The sequence below is a fragment of the Oculina patagonica genome, chromosome 4 (genome assembly GCF_052425735.1).
Source record: "Oculina patagonica isolate OP01 chromosome 4, crgOcupat, whole genome shotgun sequence".
Classification (NCBI taxonomy): domain Eukaryota; kingdom Metazoa; phylum Cnidaria; class Anthozoa; order Scleractinia; family Oculinidae; genus Oculina; species Oculina patagonica.
This window is the reverse complement of record NC_135761.1, coordinates 12,454,815-12,482,394: the sequence shown is the minus strand read 5'-3', so window position 1 is coordinate 12,482,394 and position 27,580 is coordinate 12,454,815. Positions and strand designations below refer to the sequence as shown.

At 39.9% G+C, this 27,580-nt stretch overlaps 2 protein-coding genes and 1 long non-coding RNA gene across 5 annotated transcripts in view; 1 reads left to right on the top strand and 2 right to left on the bottom strand.

Annotated features, from left to right (window-relative positions):
* Window positions 1-356: 356 nt before the first annotated feature.
* LOC144651548 (transmembrane protein 229B-like) lies at window positions 357-7,955 on the bottom strand. 2 transcript variants are annotated; one of them, XM_078511515.1, is made up of 2 exons: window positions 7,934-7,955; window positions 357-2,354 (listed from the first exon to the last, which is right to left on the bottom strand). In XM_078511515.1, the coding sequence occupies exon 2, from the start codon at window positions 2,332-2,334 to the stop codon at window positions 1,834-1,836; it is 501 nt and encodes a 166-aa protein (XP_078367641.1). In that variant the 5' UTR covers window positions 2,335-2,354; window positions 7,934-7,955; the 3' UTR covers window positions 357-1,833. The 2 variants fall into 2 exon arrangements, with proteins under 2 accessions (XP_078367641.1, XP_078367640.1); XM_078511514.1 differs by lacking the exon at window positions 7,934-7,955 and adding an exon at window positions 6,987-7,068.
* Window positions 7,205-25,736, top strand: LOC144651519 (WD repeat-containing protein 89-like). Of its 2 annotated transcripts, XM_078511481.1 has the most exons (15): window positions 7,205-7,339; window positions 8,636-8,664; window positions 8,828-8,890; window positions 9,456-9,540; window positions 10,376-10,425; window positions 10,624-10,726; window positions 11,405-11,489; window positions 12,253-12,300; window positions 12,736-12,819; window positions 13,727-13,813; window positions 14,901-14,945; window positions 15,898-15,980; window positions 17,048-17,153; window positions 19,217-19,300; window positions 24,521-25,736. In XM_078511481.1, exons 1-15 carry the CDS (start codon window positions 7,218-7,220, stop codon window positions 24,602-24,604), a joined length of 1,158 nt encoding a protein of 385 aa, XP_078367607.1. In that variant the 5' UTR covers window positions 7,205-7,217; the 3' UTR covers window positions 24,605-25,736. The 2 variants fall into 2 exon arrangements, with proteins under 2 accessions (XP_078367607.1, XP_078367608.1); XM_078511482.1 differs by lacking the exons at window positions 19,217-19,300; window positions 24,521-25,736 and adding an exon at window positions 17,807-18,560.
* The window catches only part of LOC144651572 (uncharacterized), a 33,670-nt gene continuing 25,077 nt past the window's right edge, over window positions 18,988-27,580 (bottom strand). The window contains exon 4 of the long non-coding RNA XR_013570342.1: window positions 18,988-19,085. This is a non-coding gene — a long non-coding RNA (uncharacterized LOC144651572). The remainder of the gene's footprint in view (window positions 19,086-27,580) is intronic.

Below are 27,580 nucleotides of genomic sequence, written 5' to 3'. Positions count from 1 at the left end.
TCTAGGACTTCCGGTCTTCATGTATGCAGTCATGATGTTTCGAAAGAATGTATGAGAGAGTCGTTACGTTTTCGACTTCCGTTTAGGAATTCTTTGTTCCAAACAGCCAATCAAAAAAATTCGAATTAATTCAAAAATCCTATGTCCCCAGAGCCCTCCGTTTTCTCGTGCCAAGCCGGCTAAGAGAAACGAAAGGGCTATGGGGACGAGAATGAAACTCATACATCTCGTACAATTCTTTAAAGTCAGAGCATTCACAAGAGCATTCTCCATCGCAAATGACGAGACTTTTTTTTTGGTCTTGAGACTGAAAAGACGTTTGATTTGTGAAAATATACTTGAAATTAGTGGAAGAGTTGGAAGAGGAATTGAATTTAATACAGGAAGCCTACACAGAGCCAAAAGCATCTCCAAAAATCTTGATCGCGACATAAAAGAAATAAAGACCACTTTCTCAAATACTGGTTACCCCAGTCTTAATAATAATAATAATAATAATAATAATAATAATAATAATAATAATAATAATAATAATAATAATAATAATCATAATCATAATCATTTGTATAGCGCCCTTTCCATACGTTCAAGGGCGCTTGACAATGTTAAAAAGTAAAATATTAATTAAATAAATTACAATTTACTTTGAATTTAAAAAATAAAATATGATTAATATAAAATGGCCTCTCTAAGACTTGATAATTTTAAAAAGTAAAATATTAATTAAGTAATTAACAATTTACTTTGGATTAAAAAATAAAATATGATTAATATAAAAAGGCCTCTCTAAAAAGCAATGTTTTAAGTTCTTTTTTAAAAACGTCAAGTGATTTAATAAGTTTAAGTTTCTTTGGAAGCGCATTCCATAGTCTGGGGGCGGCAGCTTTAAAAGATCGTTCTCCATAAGACTTTAAGTTTGGGCCAATATCTTCGGCGAAGAACGGAAAAAGATTTGCTTTAAACTTCCCGACTGCAAGAAGAATGAAATCACAAACAAAACGTTTATTATTTATCAAAACTGACCTCTTTCACTATACCGGTAATTTCAAGTATATTTTCATAATTTTTGGCAAATTTGACAAATTGAAAAAAACACTTACTATGTTTGTCCCGCAACTGAAAAGTAATGAAATTTGTTTGGTGTTTATTGAAAGCTTTTAATTCCTAAGATTTACCATTATTAAAATTCTCCTTACAATATAAATACATCGTCAAGCCGATAGTTAATGACAATAAACAAGAAATACTCGACCAAAGTATACAAATTCTTAAAACTTTAAATAAAATAAATATGTGGCGAACAGTATGGAGAATTTAGACCTTAGAGACAACGTGCAATCAAGGTACCAGTCACCATCTGATCTCTCTTGGCAGAACAATATTGCGCTGCGGTCATTGAATTACAAAAAAAAAGAACAACAAGGATTTACTTCAAAGTTATCGATGCTGTATGTGAAGCACTTCGTTTTAAGTTATTTTACAAATACAATTTTTTCGTGAAATTTCGAGCGGTTTTCCATTGAGCTAAAAAACCTAATATTCATCGAAAAAAGTGAAAAGAAGTATAAAGCTAAAAAATAAATTAAAATAAATAAGCTATCCGCAATTGCTAAGGTTTTGCTCCACTACACTGGGTCTACATTCTGTGATCATTAACTATAAAATATCAAGGATCCTTAAAAAAAGTATCAATGCTGTTTTTGTTAAGCACTTCGTTCGAAGTAATTAATTGCTACATAAATTTCATTTAGATTGCTATGTGAAAAGAGGAATAAATCGAGCGCGCGAAGTCCGATGTCTAATTAGTTAGAAAAAATATTTCGTTCGCTCAGCTCAGTCTGTCTTGTAGTTTCCATTCGTCTCTGCACACGATTCGTTTCCGTTCACTTCCATACGCTTGACGGCAGGCGGCAAAGACAACGTTAACAGATATTCGTAGAAAAATTCTTGTAACAAACCACTACAAAACCACAACGGCGCATACTCGAGCGCGATCAGCCCCATGATGTCATACTTGTAGTGAGTGTAGTCCCACGTGCGTGCAGAGAACTGATTCAGAATGAGGCCGCCGACAAATTCCCACGTGTAAGCCATTTGAATGTAGATCAAGCCGCGGGAAAAGGTCGACAAGCGATTTTTTGTGTAAAAGTACACTTGTTCTCCACAGAAGCTACACGAGCCATAAATGAGGAACGACCAGAGAGAGGAGTATCCTTTGAACTTGAAGTTGGTAAAATTCGAGGCTACAAAGTCCCAGAGCGACGTGAAGGCAATCTCGTACGCAAAACCGAGCATACCGTACACCAGCATCCGAAGCCAAGGGTTAACAGCCATGATAAGGATGAAACAAATACCTGCAATAAAAAATACACCGAAACACAAGTCAAGATGAGTCAGTGCCGTAGCAGGGTTAAATATATTTGGGGGGCAAATCACGAGCGCCGAGGCGCGATCTTCTTGGGGGGTCCGGGGGCATGCTCTCCCGGAGGATTTTCAAATCTTGCGTCTCTATAAAAATAGCATTCCCATTCCCTTCTGAGAGCATTTTCCAGCAATTTTTAACTGATTAAAATCATTGATCAGATATGTTAGTTGAAATAGAAACTGGAAAATGAAATGGCAAACGTTATAAAGATAGCACTGGGAAAACGCTAATTACGCTAAAAGAATCCAACAGTATCCTAACTTTATATGGTATCATTACGTCTTGGAAAAGCAGAAAAGTCTTTCCAAAAACGTTCTATATTGTTTCAAGACGTACCAGAAAAAAAGAAATATGTTCTCTAATCCACCGAATTAAAATGCTTAAATTCTATTGTCCTTATAAATAGACCTCATTTTGACCGAAAATGTGTTTGTCACCAAACTGAACCTTTTTCTATCGAGTAATGAGTTAGTAATCTATCCAATCTATTCTGTTTTCTTTTTCATCCCCAGCTTACTGTTTATTCTTGTTGGGTTTTTTTTTTGGAATAAAGAGCGTTTCTATTTCGGCACAGGGCACAGAGGAGTCAAGTTTGTCCGCAACAATCCTACCGTGCACGACCTTCAAAGCGATCGTGTAAGCGTACGTGATACCGCCGTCATGCGCGTTTGCAGATCGCCTGTGATTCGTATTCTGACATGGTCGCCTGGGGCGTCGTCGCCCTCGGGCGACGATTTTTTCGGAGCGAAGCTTTCCGACGAGGCACTGGTCTCTCTGGTAACGCCCACAAACATTGCTGTCTGCGGATGTCACATGAGGGTACGAATCGATATCATCACGTACGGCTTACACGATCGCTTTGAAAGGCTTTTGAAGGTCGTTTTGCACGGTAGAGATTTTGAACTGCGGACAAACTTGACTCCTCTGTGCCCTGTGATTTCGGTGGCAGAAAATTTTTTTATTCTACCTTAAGCTTATATATTTATTTATTTACCTTATGTGACAAGTTTGTTAATGCATTTGTGCATCATGGTAAGGTTGCATCGTTTAGAATGAGTCTCTCTTTAATAGGAAGCCAGTTCAGTGATCGCAGCCCATCCGAAATATGGTCATACTTTCTTAGTCTCAAAATGATTCGTCAAGCGAAATTTTGGACTTTTTGTAACTTGGCAATATTGCTGTTACTGGTGTTACTCCAAACAGTTGAACAATACAGTAGTTTACTAAAAACAGAGGAATTCATTACTAACAAAAGCGTTTTCCTGTCCAGCAGATGCTTGATTCTGTTAATTTGTTCAGTTTAAGAAGACAATTCGAAACGGTTTTAGTGATATGTTCGTTGTAACTGAGGAATGCGTCGAGATGAACACCTAAGTCTTTAACAACAGGCACAGGTGTTAATTCTTTATCAAGCAGTCTTATACTGAATGATGAAAGTTTCTGCAAGAGTTGTGGTACTCCAACGGCTAAAACTTTAGTTTTGTCCGGATTGATCAAAAGGGAATGTTTACAGCACCACTGAGATATTCTCATGAGATCTTCGTTCAAGGCAGAGATAGACGTGGATAGTTCAGCAGGTGAGAAGGACAGATACAGTTTGCAGTCGTCGACATAGGAGGCAGATATACAATGTTTAGAAACAGAAAGGAGGTCGTTAACGTAGATTGTAAACAGAACTGGGCCTAAAATAGAACCTTGTGGAACTCCGAACTCAAGTGGGAGTACTTTAGAAACTGCATCACCAATTCGAACGCACTGTTGTCGGTCAGATAGGTAACTTTGGAACCAATCTAACGCACACTGGGAAAAGTCGAGACTTTGCAGCTTGGATAATAAGATGTCGTGTCGAATACTGTCAAATGCTTTAGGCATATCTAGTAAAACCATGATCGAGACTTTCTTGTTATCCATAGCCTGGAGCAACTGATCCGTAACGTACAACAGAGCGGTTTCTGTCGAGTGAAGCTTTCTGTTTCCGCTCTGATGTACTGCCAATTTATTGTTTTTAATTAGATATTCCATAAGTTGTCCATGCACTAGCCTTTCAGTATTTTTTGAAAACTATTATAATTATACTTATATTTTTAATTAATCTAAATTTTTAAATTTTTAATCTGTATTTGTAATTTTATTATATTGAGCTGAAAAACCCTTTTTAGGGAGCGTCAATAAAGTATATGTATGTATGTATGTATGTATTTCTCTTTGAGCTCCTGAAAATATCTCGAGTTCAGCTAGGACAAGTAGCTCATCCGTTGCCTGAGTGCTGAAGCTAAATTTTCTTTCTGCGTTGGAATAGGATCTGCGAAACGCTAGCGCAAGGCGCAATTGCTTATGTTGCTTGTGGTTCTTCTCACAGTTCGATGGGAATGTCAAAGCGCGCGCTAAAGCAGACTTCGAAACGTCGTTGATTATCGCGCACAGAAAGAGACGGGTTGGAAATTAGAAGAGTGCACACGAGCTACCTCGCACGAAGCACTTTAATTGTTTAAAGTTTTTATCTTGCTCTTAAATCGCGGGCAATTCCGAGCAGGCAAGATAGGCCCATGTTGCCTGCTCGTGTCGCCAATCACAACGCAAAGTTTACCTCATCTTACCCGCTCGTGGAGTGAGCCTATAATAAGAAGGGGGGTTCAACTAAACAGCAAGGGTACCCCCTGCGTGTGGCCAGGTATTACACTTGTAGCCACTTGTTTTGCGTGGTGTCTAAACAGACACCCGTGCCCTATTAATCAGCCAATTTTTATAGGAAAAGATACGATGAAACTACTTTACACTGACCTTGCCAAATACTAACTTCACGCGCTTGACTTCGCTAGCGTTTTATAGTTTATGACCATTTTGTCGACGGTCAAATGCCCGACCATCCCGGGCTTCTGTTTGATCAAATTTCCCACTATCAGGGCCTCAATAGCGGTCAAATGCCCGGAGCATGATCTCGCTTGGAATTTACTGATACATAAGCGTTCCAACTACTTCTGTCTACGGTTGGTCCAAAGTAAATGTTCCCCCTTCCCCTAGGGCAGACAAAAATCTCAAATCATCACAAGGCCAGAGAGCCATGTTTTTTCGCCATAAAGCACGCTTTCAACTTGCAGAGATTATGGTTGCTCGTCGAAAACAACAGCCGCTTCGTAGGCCAAGTAAAAAATACAAATGTTTCTCGTCCCCACCCGCTTCATTTTTTGGGGCCGCCTCTCTTTTTCATTAGTTGGTATTGAAAAAGTTGGAACGAACAAAATCCAACAGGCGTTACTTCCACTTTGTACGTAGTTGAAAATTCATGGCTTTTGTCCGCGTTTAGAACTCAAGCCAAAAGCCTTGGTACGCTAGGTCCGTACTGGATAGGTAAATTAAATTTGCAGGAATTATTTTGCAAGTTCGCTTCTGGGGAACTTGATGATGGAGGCAAAAACATCGATATTCTAAAAACACAGGTAAGGAATGCAAGAGAATAATAAATAAAAATAACAAAAAAAGGGCAAGCCTGCTCTTTTTTATATATAGAAATCCGAACGAGAAAAATTTGTGTTTTCTTCTACATAGCCTTATTCTTTAGGCTAGCGAAAACTCGGCACACCAAAAATTCTATTTTTTTCAATTCGCTTTTGTCATGGTACATTTGCTTTAATAACACTTTTCGTTAATTCGGTACTAATGGACTATTTCAAGCAACTAGATGCATGCACGTTGATTTATTTTAGAAAGAAATGTTGCAATGACAAATAACTTTCGGTCTACACAATTTTGTCAGGCAGTAAATTAAAATCCTTGGTTTGTAAGTGACGTCATTGCCACTATGACAATGTTGATTGCTAATTAGTTCCGGTTGTTTGTTTCACAACATGGCCAACCTTGACATTGAAAAAAAATAACATCAATGAAAGAAAATTCGAAAGTTAATGGTCCAGTCTGGCTTTTGTCAGCTGTTTTAAAAGATCTGAAGCTAATTGCAAAAAATACAACTTGTATAACAGCTGGGCAGGTGGTCTATTTACAGATCACTGGCTAACGTAACTTTGTACTTTAGACTGCGATTTGCGCTAGCAGTGACAACCACATTCATTCGTGTATTGTGAAACTTTGTTTGAAAGGATTAAGGTTATTAACGAAATACAAAACACGAGAATGGCTAAAGATAAGCTGAATAAGGAATAGAACACAAAGTTGAAATATTTCTGCGATAAGTTTAATTCGATCTATTTTAAATTTCTTAGGTACCCGCCAAGAGTGATGTCGTTCTTTTGTCGCTGATGAGTTGTTTGTATTGATATTCAGTTTGTGTATAAAAAGCAAGATTAAGAGTAATGGATCGAAGGATAATGCAATGTGTAACACACCTTACGTACAAAACGAAGGATTAAAAACATCAGGATATTTATAAATTGTGCATAGGATCTGCCTCGGCTCAAGTACCCCCGTTGTTTTGCAAATTGACAAATCGAGAAAGCAAGTTCATTCCTTGCGATCGTTTTCTACCAAATATTAAACGCAGCAATTTTGAGGCAGAGCTACGTGAACTTAACGCAAAATAAAACGGAGATATTCTACATATGCTTACCTGTTCGAGTAAAAATACAATTTATGTTCCTGCCGGTCGGAAAAGGCTCGGTCAGTGTTTGTTTACACCCGAAAATGCCGGCAGCTCGCGAGTTTTTGCATAAAATAGACGGGCCGCGCAAGACTAGAAACCACTCCTGCCCAGACTTCACTCACATTTTTGTTAAAAATGGCGGTCGTTGAAAGCAATTTTGGATTTAAGTTCTGACAGTTCTTGTACATTGTGCTCGCTATGGTCAGTGTAAATCCTGAAAATTCACCTTTTCCTGGTGGTTTTGATCTTCGTCATCGTCTCAAGTTAACACAGGAAGGTTTAGACGAAGATCTGTGGTATGTTACACACCTCTCGATAAGGTAAGATAATTTATAACTGAAAACCACTCGTGAGTTCATGTTTTAAGCTTATCTTAAATACAGCGCTGAGTTTAGGTGAAACATATTAATCTACTGCTAAGATAACAACAAAAAATCTCAATAGAAGATTTTTTTTGCGAATTAGTTTGTTTCAATTCCAAGTTTGATAGAGCTCTGTCTGTGTTTAATAATATGTTTATAAAATTAATGATGTCTGATCAGAAACTAAGTAACTACAGTACTTTACTAAGACATCATCTTAAGCTTAATTTCAAAATTGGAGCAACGGCAGAATAGACCACAAATGTTTCACTGAACCAGACTCTTTGAAGAACGAGGCAGAAAACAATAGGAACTATCAATTGTTATTCAATAAGATGAATCTCATTTGCAGGGTATTCTGAAGTTTAACCTCAAAATTTGCAAGTCCCCAACAGCTGGGGAGGTAAAAATGAACAGTGAGAAAATTCCCCACTGTCAGTCTGAGCCCTCCCCCCCCCCCCTGGGAAGCAGATAACAAATACTCTCACGGTGACCCTCTCCACCCAAGTGTATAATTGGATACAAGAACCTGACAAACACGTTACATGTTACCTGTAGGGGGTTAGGTGGAATAGGAATACTCCAGTAGTGGCTTAATGCTTCAGATAGCCTAAAAGCCACTGCGATGGAAAAAGGTTTACAACTAGAAGGAGATGCAGTAATTTACCTAATAATTGCCTAATTACCTAACCTAATTACCTAACAATTATTGTCAGTGCATTGGATTCTGTATCTAGAAATCTGGGCCCAAGCACTGACTGGAATCATGGTTATGCTCCTCATAAGACACTCGATTCTCACATTTCTTTCTCCACAAGTCTCCACTGGTACACTGATGGTACCAGTAATTTGTTAGGAGGCATGTAACGTCTGCAAATCAGGCATAGAGACTCATCAGGCTGGAGCTTATCCTGGGTTCCATAGCATTAAGTGACTAGGAGTATTCCTACCCCTCCCTGGATAGAATGCTAGAATGCTTGTATGCTCAATTCAGAGTCCAGCACCCTAACTAACAACGAAAACAAAAATAAATAATAGGAATTTGTAGTGGCATTTCCACAAGTGGCTCTTAGGCCAGCACACCTCCCATCAATTTGTTAGGGCAGCCTAACAGAAATACTGGGACGTATAAATCCTATGATAGATATCCAGGGGAGTCATTTCATGCTACTGATTTTATCAATATTTTCTGGTGGGACCTATGTCAACATTCCATTCAATGATATTGTATTATTACCTTATTTAATGTTACAGCCCAAAACAAGATGTTTTTGCAGCAGGAGGTTAGTTTAGAGTTTTTTGCTTGAATGTGTTTTTTTTTGCTTATTTAATATCCAGAAATAATTGGATTTATTCAGAACTATTTGTTTTTGTAGTAAAAGTTTGTAGTTTTAAGCTGTCTATCAGATTAAACATTGTCATAATGTACTGTTTGCTATGTTGTAGGTCCCCAAGGCTCTATAAAGCTTTTTAACATGGATACTTTGCTCTATGTTGCAGATTTTAAAGGTAAATTTATTTATATTTTCTCACTTGAAGTTTACAATCATGCAAAACATGCCTGATACTGGGGCAAACTGCAGGGATGGATAGAGTTGGTGTGATGTAGGAAAGAAACATCTCACACTCAAGATACAGTAAAATTCCGGTTATAAGCCCTGTGCTTATACAGCTTCATAAGGGGTGGGCTTATAAATGGAGGGGCTTATATCCAGGGAGCTTATAAGCGGAATAAAAAAAAGTTTGGAAACCAGCCATTTAGCCCTGTCATCCAGCAGAGGGGGGCTTATATCCGGGGGAGAGAGAGGGGGACTTATAACCGATGCGGTTTTTTTGTTTTAAGGTAGATGGGCCTATAACCAGGGGGACTTATTAGCAAGGGGGGCTTAGCTTATAACCAAAATTTTATGGTAGTCTCCTGTGCATTTGTTATTTGGGCTTGTTACACAATATTTCCCCCTCCCCCCTCATTGCGTGACAAGCTAAACAATGGCTGCATAGGAGACTAGTGTCAAGATTCATAGGACAACATTAATAAAAGATGATGTTCATTTTCATTATTTATTTTTGATAGCTCATTCTGCAAGGATTACAGGTTTGGAGTTTTGTCACACTAATGAGCATTGCTTCTGGACAACATCCATTGATACAGCTCTCAGGTTTGCATTTTAATTAATTCTTTAAGTATCCATATTGTTTTCTTGTTTGTTGTTGTTGTTTTATTTTCTTTCACCATCCAGTGGGGGATTAAGGCTTTGGCTACATGCTATGCCTTTTAAAAGCCCCAAAAGTACACCTAGATTGATAATTGGTTTTCAATAAATAATTAATAAATATACATGTGTAGAAATCAAAGGTCTCTTCAGGGTTCGTACGGGTCATGGTAAACCTGTAAGTCATGGAATTTTGAATTTCGTTTTCCAGGCCTGGAAAGGAGTCATGGAAATCAAGTTTGGGTCATGGAAAGTCATGGAAAATGGTTTTGATTGTACATAATTCTAAGGCAGGTTATTTGGAAAAAAGGGTAAAACTACCAAAATCAGGATGAAGTTTGAAAATTACCTAGAAAAATGGTTGAATATAGATATGGAAAACTTTGAAAAGTCATGGAAAAGGTCAGAAGTCAGACTTCAAGCTCAAAAGATATGAACCTGCTTCTTGTCAAGTACTCTTTCCATTCTCTCTCAAGACAGATGCCCGCAATATTCAAAGGCAAGTATTTCAGTCTATTCTTTTCTTAGCCCCACAGAGGACCACTATCTGATTGGTTGTTATTCTGTCCAATCCAAGAGAGATAACATCGTTCTCTGTAGTGCCACTAATAACGGCATCCATATGGAATTTTTCTGCTCTATTCTAATTCATAGACATCTTTATAATAATAATAATAATAATAATAAAATAATAATAATAATAATATAATAATATATTAATCTGAAAAGAAAGAAGATTCATTTTTAAATTTAACTTTTTATTTTGTTCTGTGTTTAATAGTTATTGGGACTCAAGAAAGGCCTTCAAATCACCCATTTACAGAATCCTGAGTATGTTAAATTGCTGTTTGTTTTACAAAAAAAAAAAAATTAAAAAAAAAAAAAAAAAAAATTAAACTAATTGGAACATGTACAAACTAATATTCCCAAATCATGGTATCTCTGTGGATTATTCTGCCCCCTTGTTTGGTCTTTGGCTACCCTGTTGAATGCTTACAGGTTTACATGTTTTTGGCTTTGTGTTTTTAGGCCCAAACAACTGTTCTTATAGCTCATGTGGCTTGAACTGTAATGATGAAATCATAGCTGCTGCTACAGAACCTTATGGTGAAGATGTCTGCCTGTACCTCTGGTAAGATCTCCACTTCTACTGTGGTTTTTAATAACATGAGGTTTACAGTCATACCTCCCATAAGCAGAGAACACCAGGTCGTCACAAAGTGGGGGGACAGCAAAGCATAAAATCCATTTCGGTTAGCCTAAATAGCACTTCGGTTAGCGTAATGGCACTCCAGTTAGCTTAGGTAGCTTGCGGTTAGCCTTAATTGTTTGTATTTGTAGTAGGGATTTCTGCCACGCTGCCTCACCTCGCCTCACATGCCTCACTGCCTTGCCTCACATGTCTCGCTGCCTCACATGGCACGTTTGTTAGGACTCGACGAACACCACTTGGCGACTACATGACAACTGGAGCCAGCCTGGTGAGCCGAGATCCTGGTATCACGATGCTGGGATCTAAGCTAGCCAGGCTGAAAATTTCCATTAATCGCGTTCACCGGTCAGCATAAATCTTTTTCCGATGCACAGTATCCGATGAAAAAATAATCTACTCCTTCTAAATAGGATGTAGAGGTAAGTAACATATCCAGCTGCCTAAGTGCAAAACATTTAACCACCAAATTGCCGGAAAAAGGTGATCAAGATCATTCGTGCTCTTCTCGTGCTGACCGGGCTGAAAGTCATCTCAGAAACCGGGCCAGCCCGGCTCATGTAATCAGGCCCTTAATGGACTGAATGTTTTTTTCCCTAGGGATGTTAGAAACCTTAGTGCTGAGAGACTACTGCAAAGTCATATGGAACTGTATACAGATTCACATAACAGTGAAATTACTCAGGTACATATTGTAAACAATGCACATGTATCAAATAATTTAGCACTGGCTTAGATGATTGTGATAAGAAATTTTATTTTTTTGAAATATTTGGGCTTACATGTAAAAACTATATTAAAGACCAAAAAAATGAAATTTGGAAGGAATTTATTTTGCCCGATGAAAAATTTTGGGTTCATACGGGAATACCTGGAGATCCATGTATAAGCCGCACCTTTTCCCTCAAAATTGAAGTCAAAGATTGGGGTGTGCGGCTTATCTACAAGAAACATCTCTGGTTGGAGTTCCCAAAGGCCTAATTAATATTCATAAAAAGAACATCTCAAGACGTCACTGAATAAACATATAACAACCTGAAAACTTTGTTGTTGTTCACTGCCTTTCCGTTCCTCTGCAAAGCTGTTTGCAGTGAAGCCTGCCAGTCACTTTCAAGCGCATGTCTTTAGCCATGTGCAAGAAAATACCAAGATAATCACAAGTACTAACAAGGCAAATGGTTGACCGCTTCCCTTTTTTATCGACATTCACAACAAATGCATCTATTGGATTATTGGATTGCAAAACAAAATAAGTAATACATTCATCCAGTCTCTGATCTTACTGCCAAGGACATAATAATATCAATCAAGCTACTACAGTAAGGAGCTTATAACTAGAAGAAGTTGTTGCCCATGGGCTAACATTCAGGATATCCCAGGCATCCCAGGCATTCATCTTCCATATGCATGAGGCAGTTGGTTAACTGTGTTTTATTTTCCTGACCTAGATCCAATTCAGTCCTGTGCAGTCACACCAAATGGCATCTGGCTCTACTGTATGTACTATTAATAATATTAAAATAGCCTTCAATAAACCTTACAGTGACTGTTCCAAATGGTCCATGTTGTAGTGCTGGTCTGGGTCACTGTGTTAAACTGTGTTCTTGGACAGGACACTTCATTCTCACAATGTCTCTCTCCACCAGGACTATAAATGGGAACCAGAAAACTGTCACCGCACACAGGCAAAAATGCTGGTAGCTACCCATCCAGGGAGAAAATAATGAAATGATAGACTTGAGCACCAGCCTGTCACACTAAACCTGTTTTTTAATCACTAAAATCTGCAAAAAGTGAAATAATTCATCATTACAAAAGTTGCATAATGGTCCCAAAGTAATTTTGCATCGGACTGACAGATCAAAAAACTGCTAAAGGTTTGCTTTCATCTGAAAGTAATGTTGTATGTTGTGAACTAATTTTAATTGCAGGATGGCTTGATTTGTTTGTTTGATGTATCTAAAGGAAGTGAAGATGATGCTCTGGACTCAGTGCTCAACACAGGTTCCTCTGTGGTATGTGTCAAGTTACCCTTTAATTTCCAACCAATAAGTAGGCCCAGGTGGGTGGGGGGGGGGGTGCAGATGCAGGGGAATCTAAACTTCTTGCTTCTCACACCCCACTCCTGTTCCTGCCCCCTTTCTTGGCACCTCCCAACATTTATCCTTTGTTGCTGGACAATATTGGATGTTTTTTTCTTCTCCTGATTCTCCCACTTTCTGTCATCTTACAAATGCTGCTTTTCACCTTGTTCCAACCCCATTCTCCTGTTGTTCCCTGCTGCCTTTCTTCCATGTTCATGCCCCCTCTCTTTTCCCAGGTTCCTGAGCCCCTTTCCCCCTCCACTGTAGAGGGGAAATAGTGACATAGTGATTGTAATGTTCATGTGGGAGTATATTCTGAGGAAATGGGAGACTGAACAATTAAAATCAAGGCAAAAGGAAAGAGATCAGACAAAGAGCAGAAATCAGGTCCTCCAGGTTGGGGATTGAAAAAGGGTAAAATCAATTCCACGATAAAACCATTTCTGGCACTGAACTGTGACTAGTATAGACTCCAATGGAATCCTATAGAGTGAGAATTGATTGGTTTTGTTAGACAGCATGACCATATGTTGGGGGGGGGGGGGGAAAAAAAAAAAAAAAAAAAAAGCCCAAAGGGGGAGCCCCCCCCCCCCGGGATATTTTGCAGTAAACTAAGGGTTCAGGTAGCAGCACTTGCAAGGCCTCTCCTTAAAGAGAACAGTGGATAGCCTCAATAACAATAGCAACTGCCACACTGCAATCTTTAGAGTATTTACAAGTGGTTACATTAATTATTTTTTATTGGCTAATAAGACCCTGTTCCTCCACAAAAATAGCTAATCCAGCAAAAATTGCTGTTATTTCCTGATAAATGAACTTATATGCTCTTTCCCTGTAGAGTCAGATTGGTTATTTTGGACCCAAGTCGACAGACCTTTATTGCCTGACACACATAGAGACACTACAGCTATGGGACACGGTTGAGGTACAATCCTTAAATGTAAATTGTAAAATTCATTAACTATTCATGAGGATGCAAACCAATCCCAGCACAGTATTCAGGTCACATGTACACAACTGTAAACCCCAATACAAATCAAACAATAGAATTAACTTTTGATACAAACTCCTGCTCAGCTAATAAGTATTCATTAACTTTTGATACAGATCTCTACTGTTTCGCATAACAATACTTTGCATTCATTTGTTGTTTTCATTTCACAAGTAGAATAAAATATTCGCGTCCGATCTGTATGGGCGTTTACAATGGCTCGCCTATCGGCTCGCCATTGTAAACACCCATACAGATCTCCCGCTCATATTTTATCTACTACGTAAAAAGAAGAATGTATGACACCATAGCCCCACTACATGTGTAACAATCTAGGTCACTAGACAAAATCTTCTGGTTAGATGTAGAAGGAAAGCGATGTTGCAAATGTCACATCTTGAAACATTTTACCTAAATTTTTTAAAAAAATAATAAGCTGAAAAGAAAAAAAGGGGATGTTTTAAATAAGGGTAGATTGAGACAGGCCTAGAATTAGAGTTAGAATTCTGCGAACTTTGCAAAATCCATCATTCTCTGAAGAAGACCGCAGAAGGCGATCGAAAATTTAGAGTATCCTTTTATATTTTTAGACCTGTTAAAACCATTTTTATATTTTAAGCTATGACCACAGGTCGCTCCAGCAGTTTTATTTACATTGTTTGTAGGCCTGTCTAAATCTACCTTATTTAAAACATTCTTGTTTTTGTTTTTTAGCTTGTTATTTCTTCTTTGGTGTTTTCAACCTTACTTTATGGTTATTTTAAGGTTTTATTTGATTTTGAGGCAGCTTTGTCACGTCACAAAGAATACCTTAAAAGCCCTTTGATGTCATAGTGCTGACTCAAAAATAAGACACTTAATTGGAACATTTTTGCTTGGCAGACTCCACAGAATTTCTTCAATCGTCAGACTTGACATAGGTCTCACTTGTTTTCTTTATCTTTTTTCTTTTAAAATTCGAATAAGACTAAATTTTGATAAACATTTGACAATAAAAAAAGCGACAGTAAGACACAACCAGGGAAAAATTACAACTGAGTTTACCAACTCGAGAGAAGAAAATGGGGTGAGTCATGTGGATCGGTAATTTGTTAAAAAGTGTAAAACAACAAAGTGATTGTGCATAATGTTAAATTGCAAGAAATTTGAGAATGGTATTTATCAGTCATTGACACAAGCCAAAAACAAAATAATTCGATGGAATCCCGCTTTCTTGGACCCTTGATTTCTCAAACCAAAAGACATTTCCATTGGTTTCTCTTTATTGCGGTTTTCAGTTATATGCGAACTCTGAAATTCAAAATCCAACTAACGATTGCGTTCTTTGCTGCCGTCAATCATAATTATGGCGACAACCAACAAACCTTGAACAACAGAAACAAACAAAATGGATCGAATCGAAATCTACCAATCACAATTGACAGACGTGACCTTTTGACCAGGATAAGTGCTTGCCTTCAGAATTTACGTGCTGTTCCTTCATCTGCAATTTGATGCTTCATGACTCCGCGCTTTTTGTATACGAAGTAATAGGGACTGGGTATGAAAATGTAAAATACTTTTGTTTAAAAAAATTTTAAAATATGGCTTAAACTTGTTTTTATTCAACATAGTTACGTGCTGCAAATATTTGTTTGGTATACATTTAAATCAACTTTGTTTTATGAGGGTTGCACGTAACAGTCTTCGACTGACAAACCTGTGGCCCTCGGATTCCCGATCCAATTGGAATTTAGAAGTGTTGGTTTTTGTGGAGGGAGGAAAACCGGAGAACCCGGAGAAAAACCCTCGGAGCAAGGACGAGAACCAACAACAAACTCAACCCACATATGGTACCTGGCCGGAATCAAACCCGGACCACATTGGTGGGAGGCGAGCGCTCTCACCACTGCGCCATCCTTGCTCCCCTGACCCCCCTCATGATAAATGAGTGTCTCATTCTTCCTTGTGGTAAAGCAAGGTGTGGCTAAGGCGCATGCGCCCTCACAGTTTTGATATTTTGTTTGTATTGACTGCAGAGTAAAGATAAACTTGATTACTTCATCGACTGTATGTACCACCCAGTGAAAGATGAACTCTACTACGTCGGCGGCACAAACAGGTACTGTATTCCCGGATTGTTGTTTCTAGTAACTGAATTATCGTTTTTAGTCAATTTTTTGGTCAGATTTTTTTGTAGCCTGTGTATCGACTTTAAAAGGATTGGGCCAAAAGAGAAGGCAAATAAACTTGGCCAAATTCAGCCAATCACTACACCCCAAATTTCCCTTAAGCCAAGCGTGGGAAAAGACGCGTGGCAAGTCAGGACTAGTTTTGGCTTAGTTGGTTGATACAAACACATTTTGGCTCTGATTAGTAAAAGAACAATAAACCAGTTATCAGCCAGTTGCAGCGTTGAGAAAACACAAAACTTATTTGAAAACGTTGTTGTTTTGACAGTCAATGGGACGCCGCTGTCAATAGAAAGTAGTCTGATTCATTTAGTGCAATCTATATTCCTAGTCTTGTTTATAGCAAAGTGGAAGTCACATCTGCGAAAACTTTAGAAAGTAAGCAAGGCAAGCAAGGTATGGTTGTTCGTGTTATGTATAGTACTGATGTAATTTTTGGTGCAAATAAAAAAAAATCTGCGAACACCAGTCCTGACTTGTCACGCGTCTTTTCCCGCGCTTGCACCAGCGAGTTCTGATTGGTTCGTAGGAAAATTGGGGTGTAGAGATTGGCTGAATTCGGCCAGGTGTGTTTACTTTGGTTACAGTTTTTTGGACAATTATTCAAAACAGCTCTACCTTGTCTTATTCTTATCTCTGTATTTGCAATTTTAAAGTTGGCCGAAAAACCATCAAATGGAAACGACTCATAAAGTCTTTTTTTCTTTTGTCGTGATAAACGGGAGCGAGAATGTTGGTCAGAATGGCGATTTGTTCATTCTCCAGGAGTCCAGGTCCCGGCTGTTCAAAGGGTTGATAATGCTATCCATCGATATCCACCAGATAAATGATTTTCCAGTGGACAGTGTACTTGGTCCTGTTAAATCTTATTGGCTGGATAGCGATTTATTTGAACAACCTGGCCCAGATTTCAAATGTGGAACTGAACCCGAAACAAGTACATGTATACTGGATGGTTTTAAAGAGTTCTCACACTGTTTTACATTTTTTTTGTTAGTGGTCGACTTCACCTGTGCCACGTCAAAGATGCTAAGCTGGAGACGGTGTGTCCTTTGATGGGCGGTCATACAGCTACTGTGAGGTGTCTTCAGTGGGATCATAAAGTAAGTGTTTTTGGGAGGGGGTACTCCCTCTCAGTAGCTATATAGTTTGTGTTGCCCCCTCCCCCAAAAAGATACAGTTTTAAAGGGGCTATGTCACGCAAATTTAGGCAATTTCGGCACTGACCAAGTGGTCATAGAATTAACTGAAATATCACAATAACAGCTTAAAACTGTAGAAGAACTCAAAAGAAACACAGAAAGGCCAAATGGGAGCATGGATGGGCAAAATTTGAGAAGATTCAAACGGATTGTGTTCGGGTAAACTTGAAAAACGTCGGCCCGACTTTTTTCAAGTTTATCTCAATTCGTATGAAAGTGTCATTTACAACGCTCGAAAATCATCATTGTTTGTTATGTGGCCATGATTTTGCCAATAAAAGACTTTTGCTCTGCCAGTTTGAAGTTTAGAGCTCTTAATTAGCGAAAATAAATAGAATTTATTAAAATACTGTGACCTATCCCCTATTAACGAGGATTTTCGCTATAAAAAGGATGGCACCTCCCACATTTCACACCTTTTGGGGGGTAAATACAAATAAGTACTTTTGCAGTCATGACACGTTGTGGATAGAGTCAAACGTCCGCCAAATTAAACATTCTTGAAAATTTTATGAAACCAAATTGTATTCCATAAGTTGCTTATGTTTTAACAGAAAATCAAATACCGCTGCAGGGTGTGAGAGGTACAGATTAAAAGATCAGGTCTGAAGTAGGGCGTGGCTATTAGAGGTCAGGCCGTGTGAGGTACTCGGATTTAAAGCGATGGGGAGCTGCGGAGGATTTTGGGGTTTGTAATTGGCGATTCTGGGACATAATGGCTTTTACGTTTTGCCTTGTATTTTTAGAGGTATTTCAGGGAGGTATTTTTATGACCTTTGCGCAAAAAAATCAATTAAATTTACAAACACAGGTATTAGTATTGTGTTGATATTTTAAATAACATTTTCTGGTTTTTTTTTTTCGGATATGAAAAGCGGCATGCTAGTTTTTAGGGTATTAAATCATGTTCTCATACACAACTACCCCTCACTGTTAAATCTCAGTACTCCCTGGATACTTGGATAAGTGGATAGCATAGTTTGCTTTGTCAACACTTCTCCTTGGATTGCGATTTATCCGGTAGATTGAATTATCCTCTCTTTGAACAACCGGGACCAGGCCCAAAATAGACTAAAAGTAAAGTTAAGTCTGTCCCCGAGCCATGAGGCTCATACAGCCGGAGCTTATCCCGGTTTCCGTAGCATTAAGCGACTAGGAGTATTGCTACTCCCCCCCTGGATGGGATGCTAGTCCATCGCAGGGTTACCCCCCAGCAGTAAATTCGCCGGTACCCATTTATACACCTGGGTGGAGATAGGCACTGTGAGAGTAAAGTGTCTAACCATTAGGCCACCGCGCCTCCCAAAATAGACTAGAGTATGGAAAATCGTGTACTTTGGTTTGAGTTAGGGTTTAGGAAGCGGGCGCAGTAAAAATATTGAGGAGTAGCCAGCGCGGGATTTTCATACCGTCAAATACAACATTGAATCCCAGTTATCCAGTGGCTGAAGTTCTAATTTGTTGCAGCTTTTTACTAGTCTCGACTCACCTCTGAAAGCGGAGAATAAACGATGTCATTTTTCAAGCAAACCATCGTAACATTCAATATACTCAACCAGACTGTTTTTAAAAGTTTTATGTTAAGTTCTTAAAGTCTTCTAGACAGAGTACTGTTGGCTATATGCACAGTAGAAAAATCGCTTTTTTCTCCGTTAAATATCACAAAAATGTACCGCTTGTGGTATGACGTCATAACCCCACTTTCCATGTGGGGCCCAGTCAATCAGCAACTTGTTGCACAAAATTATTTCGCCTTTGAAACTCATACTTCCTGTTCATTGTCATTTTAAAAACTGCTTTGGGAGTTTTCGAAAACCGTTCCAAAGTCGTTTACTAAAAAAAGAAAATAAAAGTGGTTAGCAATGAGCACGCAAATATTCGTCCTATCGATATTGCAGCGCATTTATTTCATAAATTTGTCAACGCTATCCTTGTGCTAACTCTTGATTGTATTGTAATTACAGTCCGAGACATTACTGACGGGAGGGGAGGACTCGATAATTTCCTGTTGGAAGTCTGCAAAGCCTCAGACGAGCCTCACTGGCAAGGTGAGTGAATGAGTTTAATCTCTCTTCTGTTGTGTTCCGAGAGAAGTTGGTTTAGTTGTATCCGGTATTCTGGCAGGTTTTTGCACGCGTTTGAAGTGTTCCGTAAACCACCAAGGCTCGATTACTAACCGCTCTTCTGGAAATTGAGCCTGCACTCCTCGAGAGTGCAACAGAAACCAATTTCTGATTTTTAAACGGAGTATTTCAGTAGCAAAGGCCTAAAAATATCGAATTGTTGTATCTCTCCGTCTCGAAGGGTTAGATCGAGAAGACGGCTGACACTTCAGTCTCTCACAAGCCCCCAGTCTTGAAGTTCAATTTTTAAAAAAGGTTCCCCCTTTATTAAGCCCCCACCCTTTCTCTAGATGGTAAATCATGACAATTTATAAACAAGGGAACGAGGTACCTTTACGCTTTTAAAAGGTATTCCTCCACTACATTAACCTGCGATTAGGCTTCCTTTTTTTTCGCGGCGAAGGGAAAAATAACGCCTGATCGCAGGTTACCACTACATTTACTTATTGTTGTTGTTGCTTTTTGTGAAAATGTGTTACCAAATAGCACTAACACTTTATTTCTTTAAGTCTCTAATAACCCCCTCTTAAAGGTCATAAAAGGAAATAAGCCCCCAGGGACTTGATAGAGCTTTTACAGTATCTGAACAAGAACCCACACGTAAAAATAATTTTGGACTTCGTATGTTGAACATAGCCACGATACTATGAGACACGTTGCATAAAGGAAATTGGGCATTTAAAAAAATCAGTTGTTGCTAAGAGACCAACTACGTCAATGAAACATGGGACAAGAAGTCTACTTTTTTTAATCAAAACCGTTTCTTGGCGAAACATTCGTGAATCTCTATCAGTTGAACTGACATTTCCCACTCCACTTTAAGCTGCATCTCCGATAGGCGAAAATATACTTCATTTTCAATCCAAGTTTAAAACATGTCGTCGTGGACGTGTTAAAATATCGCACATGTAGACAGCCACTTTACCACTCTCTCAGCTGAAAAATCACGAGAATGAGAAATTCAATAAGTTGAATATTTTGCGACAAAACATTGCGTCGCCTGTGTAAGGGTGGGCTTACGCGTGCACGACGTTTTATTACTCCGGCTGGAGGCCGGTGTGGGCTTGTTCTTGTGTCCTCTCCCTGGGCGGTCCCTCTCGTCTCCCCGGTCGCCCGTGTCTGCGTCCGCGCCCGTCTCCCCCGGCGCCCCGGCTCCGCCCGTGCGCGTCTCTGTGTTCTTACTTGCCGCCCCCCTGTCTGTCTCCGTCCGCCCCGGCCCCCCCCCCCCCTCCGTCCCGGGGGCCCGGTGGGGGCCGCCGCCGTTCCCCCTCCGCCCGTCCCCCCCCTCCTCCAGTGGTCTCGGCCCCCCCTTTTTTTCCTCTCCTCTCGGGCGGGCGTTCCCGGTGTGCCGCGGCCGGCCCCCCCCCCCCTCGCCGCCCCCCCCCCCGGGCGGCACCATCCTCGGGGGTGGGGGCCCAGGCGGGCCCGGGTCCCCCCCCCGGCCCTTGGACGTGGGGGTCTCCGGCGACAACTTTGGGATCCCGGCGGGTCTTGGGCGTGTCCGTCCCCTCCCCTCTCGCCCACGCCCAAGTGTCCGGTCCCTCCACCGTGCGTCCCCGACGTCCTCGTCATCGGCTCGCCATCTTGTCCCACGTCCTGCTCGGCCATCTCTTTCACATCCAACGAGGTACGTCAACGATCTCTTTTGTTGCCTCTCCCGGAGTTCGATCGACTCCCTCCTAATCCTCCACCCCTATTCACTCAGGCGAGGACCTCTCTAGCGTCTTTTTAGTTATGTCTCCTCGCCTGGTAGTGTTCAGACCGCACAGCTTTAGAGAAAAACACTATATCTTTCTTGGCTTGTTGACTGACTGACTGACTGACTGACTGATCGACCGACTGACTGATCGACCGACTGACTGACTACAGTTTGCTTTTGTTTTCCATCGCATTGAAATCAAGTGTGCGTTCAGTGCAATCCCCTTCAATCTTAGTCAGGTTGAGCCATCATCACTCTCTTTTAGTTCCTTAATACATCTCCTGTGTCTTTTCACAGTTTAACAGGATTATTTCGAAGTTTCGTTCGATTTTAAGGGATGTCATTGTCAAATCTTAGTCCGACATAGCGTGTCCTATCCCCCTCAAAGGGCGTACTGTATTCTCCTTTTTTCTTGGGGATTGTGTCTCTTATTATCCAGATTATATTGACGGTTACAAGCTTTACTACTCATTAACACGTCACTTCGACTATAAATACGCCAACTTTGATATCAATCTAGACGTAAGGCTCTGTAATTAGGAAGTTCTTATACGAACAGAGGGGCGTAAAAGCAGATTTTATACATTAATCGCGCAAAGAACGTCCGTCGATAGATTTAGAAACACGGGTTTCTTTGGGATTATACTTGCTAAAAAGTCCTTCGCTTAAAGGACCCTAATTAGCCACGCCTTTGTTTTTGTTTACATACAAGAATTTCGGTATTATCTTTTTCACGGAGCGTGTCTAAAGGTAAGAGATCACTGTGAAACTGCTTAAAGTAATTAAAAAGACTTCAAGTGCAATAAGATTTCGCTTCGCCAAATTTCTATGACATCGAAAATGGCGGAGGCTGACTAGGATTCTTTAAGTTCAACTAATAAATTTCACTCCAAACAAACAAAAGAATGATAGAATAACTAGAAAGCACCGATAATTTTAATAAGCATTTGTGGCAGGTTAAGACCTCAGTAAAGCAAACGCTCAAGGATGGGCGAGGATTTCTTTTCAACATGCGAAATGTCCGAACTTAGATGGCAGAGAGAATGGTGGAGGCTGAATAGAATCTGTGCGAGCAGAGTGGCCAGTTTATCTCCGGTTTACCGGAGAGCGACCGTGAGGTTGGTATCTCGTGCGAGAAGCGCGAGTCAGAATGACTGAGAAGCGAACGTTCTTTTAGTGCCTTCCTCGCGCGTTGCGGTCGTGCTCAGTTATACACGCGCGTTTAACACGCAATATATTAAGCAAACGCGCGCGCGCCCCTGCGCCACATGTATAACTTTGCCTCCGGAAACTTAGGCCCGACAGCAATTATTTATATACACATTTAAATTAGTAATGCTTGTAATTAAATCCTCGTAAATATTTCGCTACCTTCATCTACTAATCTTTGAATCTCCCTTAATTCTTTTTTATTTTCCTGTTAAGTTATGCTCCGCGATCCCTTATATCCGGAACGTCATTAAATTCCATTATCGTTATCATATCAATATCATTATCTTCCAATTATTAGAAAGCTTTCAAGACTTTTAATTAAGCTTAACAGGTTTAGAGGATTTCGTCAAAGTTTCTGACCATACAAATCGTTTCGGAAATGTTCGGAGCGTTTCCAAACTTCTGACGAGGCTTCTCGGCGCGTCTCTTAAAATATCACAAGGGACAATATTAAGGCGCTATTTTAAATTTTCAGGTATTGTAAAAATTTAAAGCTGATATCGAAAGAGTTTCGAAATAATGATGACGATATTGAAATCTGCTTTAAAGGACTAAAATGCCGGTTCATCAACATAACGCACGCATGCTTTCATTTCTAAATATTCTTTTCTCGGTAATTTCTGGTTAGAAGGGAGACTGAAGAGTTAAAATTTTGGCAAATGGGTTCTTTCTGCTTGGCTCCGCAATATTGACTTTCTTGTTGTTTTATTTCACGTGGTTGACAACAGTCTATAGAAGCAGTGTTCTCGCAATGGCTAATGTTTTTGTAGTGCCATGTATGGATATGTTGCACTAGGCAATATTCCGAACACTTTGCCTCAGCTCAGAAAGTCCGTAGACGATGTCAGTGAACTGGAACGGTTGCGTAATTCACGCGCGTAAAAAAGTAATTTGAGATTTCATTAACCTGCTACTTTGCAAGCCTATCCCCGCCCGGTTAACGCGTGCTAAGCAGTCTAAATAATCCCACATATGTTACAAAACGTAACGGTGCTAAAAATTGCAGCAAGTAACCCTTAGTGCTACTTTGCACAACTCCCAGTGCTGCAGAGACGGACACAGTTAGGCAAACGTACGATCCTTGGTCAGGTGCTCCCTGCGCCAGTTTACCAATCAAGTCCTTTGCCCCCGTATAACTGGAACTCTTATTTTGACACTATTATGCTGGGACAAAGGACTCGATTCAGAGTATTTGCGACTGTTGACCGGCAAAGCCTTATATACTGAAATCCTTATTCAAGAATGTCTTTATCCTTTACAAACTTTGCTTTGCTTTATAAACTTTGACGGCACCTGTGGAGCCAATCAAATTGCGCGTTTTGCCCATAGTCAGACGCTGGATTATGCTAATGACAATTAGCATAACCCAGCGGCTGTCGACAATCGCGCGCGTTACATTATTTTTCAACTTGAAAAGTTAATTAAACCACTTTTATTCCTAATTTAAAAAATTTAGCCGTTTCTTTTTCTCTTATCTCATGACGCTTAATTTTTACCTGTGTACGGACGTGAACTTTAACTGGCTTCCACTTTTGCGTGCCCCAATTTTTCGCGCGCAAACGGTCGTCAATTCCCTGTCTTTGCGTGCGTAAAAATAGGAATCAGAGAAAAAATTATGTATGGCATGCGTCTGAGTCAACAGACGTTGTTTAGCTCTACTCATGCAGGTCGCCAGAAAACGTCTGAAACTACTTGCGTAACGGAACTGACGTTTAAATTTTTTCCACAGACTTAGCCATTGTTACATCAAGGTTCTCTCTACTATTTTACATAATGTGTCAGTTTTAATCATTATTTGTGAGGGAAACCAAGGGAACACTCAATTTACCCTACTCGCTCTCTAAACCTGTGATACTGAACTCGGCTACACCTTCGGCCGGTGACTGTTCGTTCAAAGAAACTCGAGATGAGTCAGAGTATTAAAATCATGTGATTATTTCAGTTCCGCCTTTTACCAACCTTAACCTTGGTTTTAGGATAATGCCAGCTCAGTTCAAGGTCGAGCTGAAGCAGGCATGATATATAATAACATTAGTGATTATTACACATAGTTTACATACGTTCTCTATTTATACTGGTCAAATTCCCTGCGCTATTTAACTTTACAAACTGAAAGCTGAACGACAGCATTGTCGTGTTGTTGCAATGTTAATTCCGGAAGGAAATCACGTATTAAAAATGCACTTAGAAGTAAGTTACAAATTGATCTTGACGTTTGTTTTTTCCCCTGCCAGGCTGTCTCAGGAGCCGTGGAGAAGCTTAAAGCACACGGCAGCAAGCCTTATGAGAAACCAAGCAATGACCGGAAAGAAACGTAACAGTGCACCTGTTGACAGCGGCTACGGAAGTTCTCACAAGAAACACCCGCGAAGAAAGAAAATCGCCTCAAGGAAGAAACATCAAACGATGAAAGAAAACTGCGGGCATTTAAGTTGCTTGCTAAGCTTGTTAATGTTTGATGCTGGGTATAACCAGTGTGGCTGTAGAATCTTTGCAGTGTTGTTTTGTGGCTCAGTACGTGAGGAAGTAGAGCCGGTTTCCGTGTGCGTGTTTGCGCGGGAAACTCGTGACGTTTCCTTGTTGATGCCGAAGGTTATGTACGTCAGGCTTACAAGTGGGCGTCAAAAGATGAAAGAATGTTACAGAAAATAAACGCGCCGGGACCACCCATCATTAAAAAAGCTTCTAATTCCTTCAGGCAGTGCGGAGACTCACAGAAAAGGCTGTTTTTATCACCCCATTAGGTTAATTTAGTAACCAAAAGTTTTTCTTAGAGTATCGACGAATGGTCAGCTAGGCAAGCAACGAGAATTAAGGGGAGGTCGCCACAATCCAGTGTCCGCTGACATACCACCAAATCCTTTGAATTAAAAGTAAAAGAAATGTATGGCGATTAGTAAGGAGAATTGGGTGACTGATTTCTGGGTCAGGACCCACCCGCACATCCTCAGGTCGCCATTTTGACACCCATACTGAGTTTCTTCAAACAAAACATCATGTTACGTCTCAACAAGAATTTTTTTCTTGGTCTCAACTAAAATTCGTGCCCATATACTCTTCTTCACGTCGTTCATCAGCTCTACAAGCCCTAAGAATCGAGAGGGGTCTTCCCTGAGAACAATTTCCAGGACTATTCCTTTAATATTTCCAAATTGTGGTGGGTTGAGAGATTACGTCTAGCAGTGCAAGACACACACAATGTTGTTTAGATATCAAAACTAGAGAGGCGGAAATTATTGTACATACAAATAGAATTTATTTTGCACTTAATTTTATCGTACTGTTGTGCATAAGTGTTTAATTTATCTCGTGTTTTATAGCCACAGGGTGGAGCCATCTTTCACACTTGTTTTTATCAAGAACATTGTTTACAAAGAGCAGGCCTGCACCGATGTAACAAAGCTTGTTCCAGTTTTATATCCCGTGTCAATAAACAAAAAAAATGAATATTTTTGTATTGGTCATCATGATGAACTTAGCTTCGATCAAGATAGCTAGCTTTTAGGCATGGCACTCATACAGTGGAAACAAATATTTAAAATAAATAAAATATGGTTAAAAATCCCAACTGGCAGGAGAAGGCAGACCAGTTGGCCTTATACAAAGCGTGATCGAGGATTTTAACTCGTGACGACTGAGAACAAATCCTGCTAGTGGAGGGGTTGAACCTGGGACCTCCGTATTACAAGACTAGCGCCCGAACCACTCAGCCCTTTCTTTACCATAAGTACGAGCTGTTTTCCTTTTAAACTTGGCTTTATACTGGGTGTAAGCGGGGTACTGCATGAAGGACTTTTCTGCATGCTGAGCAAAATGTTCCTTCCTTAAAGTAGAGACCTTTAAATTTCAATACGACTATGAGAACGAGATCTTCAAGTTTTCAGTGATCCAATAAAGCTTCCTTTAGCTCTTCAGCAACATCCGTGACGTAATGGAATTGAGTAGTAATCGTAAAAGTACGGCCATGCCTAACTTTCGGGACTCTTCTTGTTTTGTCGGCTTCCGTCCGGTTTTGCCTGCCAAACTGTCAATACGACTTGAGACGAGATCTTCAAGTTCTGTCCAATAAAGCTTCCTTTTACTCTTAGAGCAACATCCGTGACGTAATGGAATTGAGTAGTAATTGTAAAAGTACGGCCATGCCTAACTTTCAAGGACTCTTCTTGTTTATGATCGGCTTCCGTGTTTTTGCCTGCCAAACTGTCACTGCTTCTTGCACGCGCATTCTTGCTATTGGTTAATCTCATACTAGAATATAACGGTCTCTTATTTCACTGCTCTACTTCGTTGAAAATGTCGAATAAACAGTCCAAAACAGTAATGAAGTTTCCTTGTTGAGTTTGTAGAGTAAGGCTTGCATGTATTACCTTCAATCTCAACCTTAGTTATATCGATATACGAGTGAGAAAATTTTCAATGTCGAAAATCTCAGCGATATTTGATTGCTCATTGTATTTGATTTGGTTTTTCATTTGTGTGTAAGTCTAAAACAAAAAACTTGTGCAATGAACCAAGGGAACTTGCTCTGTATTCAACCAATCGGGAGCGCTTGGCACGTTTTCCCGAGCTTAACACCGACTGCAGGTTTTACTTCGAGTTCTGATTGGCTCATTGAGTTATCTGCGTCTGTTGTGATTGGCCAGAAGTGATGACGTTGGCTTTAGTTTACGTCATTGCGAAAAAAAAGCCCTGAGTAGTAGAAATTCGTCAAAATCGTCGCAGGGTCAATTATCTGTTGATCGTTTCATGAAATAACTGGCTGCGGAAACCAAGTGTTGTTGTCGGTGGCTTTTTGCGTATTTTACGAGTACTATTTTCTAAAGTAGGGTTGAAAGTCACTTGACATAACGAATATTATTTTTAAAACAATATAGTTTCTAGTATAAGATTCTTTTGAGAATATTTTGTCAAGAGTAATTCTTCATTCCGCAATTCCCTCGCACTGCGTGAATGGCAAGTGATAGCTACTGACAAGGCGCGCATTACGGTACTACTCGACCACTCCATTGACTCCAAGTGGTGTAATCGTTAACATTCCATTTTCAGAACCAAGATCGTCTTAGGGAATGTCTGTGCCAGCAACAAGGTGCTATCTTTTTATGAGAGTCCCATTTCCTAGCCCATTGTTTTTCTGATTTTCCAAATCCCAGTCCAAGTTCTATGTAGTAGATAAAATATGAGCCGGGGAGATCTGTATGGGCGTTTACAATGGCGGCATTTACAATTGGACGTGAATATTTTATTCTACTTGTGAATGCAAAGTATTGTTATGCGATTCGGTAGAGATCTGTATC

What these genes read in the sequence shown, in the direction of transcription:
- LOC144651519 (XM_078511481.1), top strand. Translation starts at nt 7,218, where the DNA reads ATGGTCAGTGTAAATCCTGAAAATTCACCTTTTCCTGGTGGTTTTGAT. An exon ending in TCCATTGATACAGCTCTCAG is followed by an intron (nt 9,541 to 10,375) that starts GTTTGCATTTTA and finishes TGTGTTTAATAG; the next exon opens with TTATTGGGACTCAAGAAAGG. An exon ending in ACCCATTTACAGAATCCTGA is followed by an intron (nt 10,426 to 10,623) that starts GTATGTTAAATT and finishes TTGTGTTTTTAG; the next exon opens with GCCCAAACAACTGTTCTTAT.
- LOC144651548 (XM_078511515.1), bottom strand. Translation starts at nt 2,334, where the DNA reads ATGGCTGTTAACCCTTGGCTTCGGATGCTGGTGTACGGTATGCTCGGT.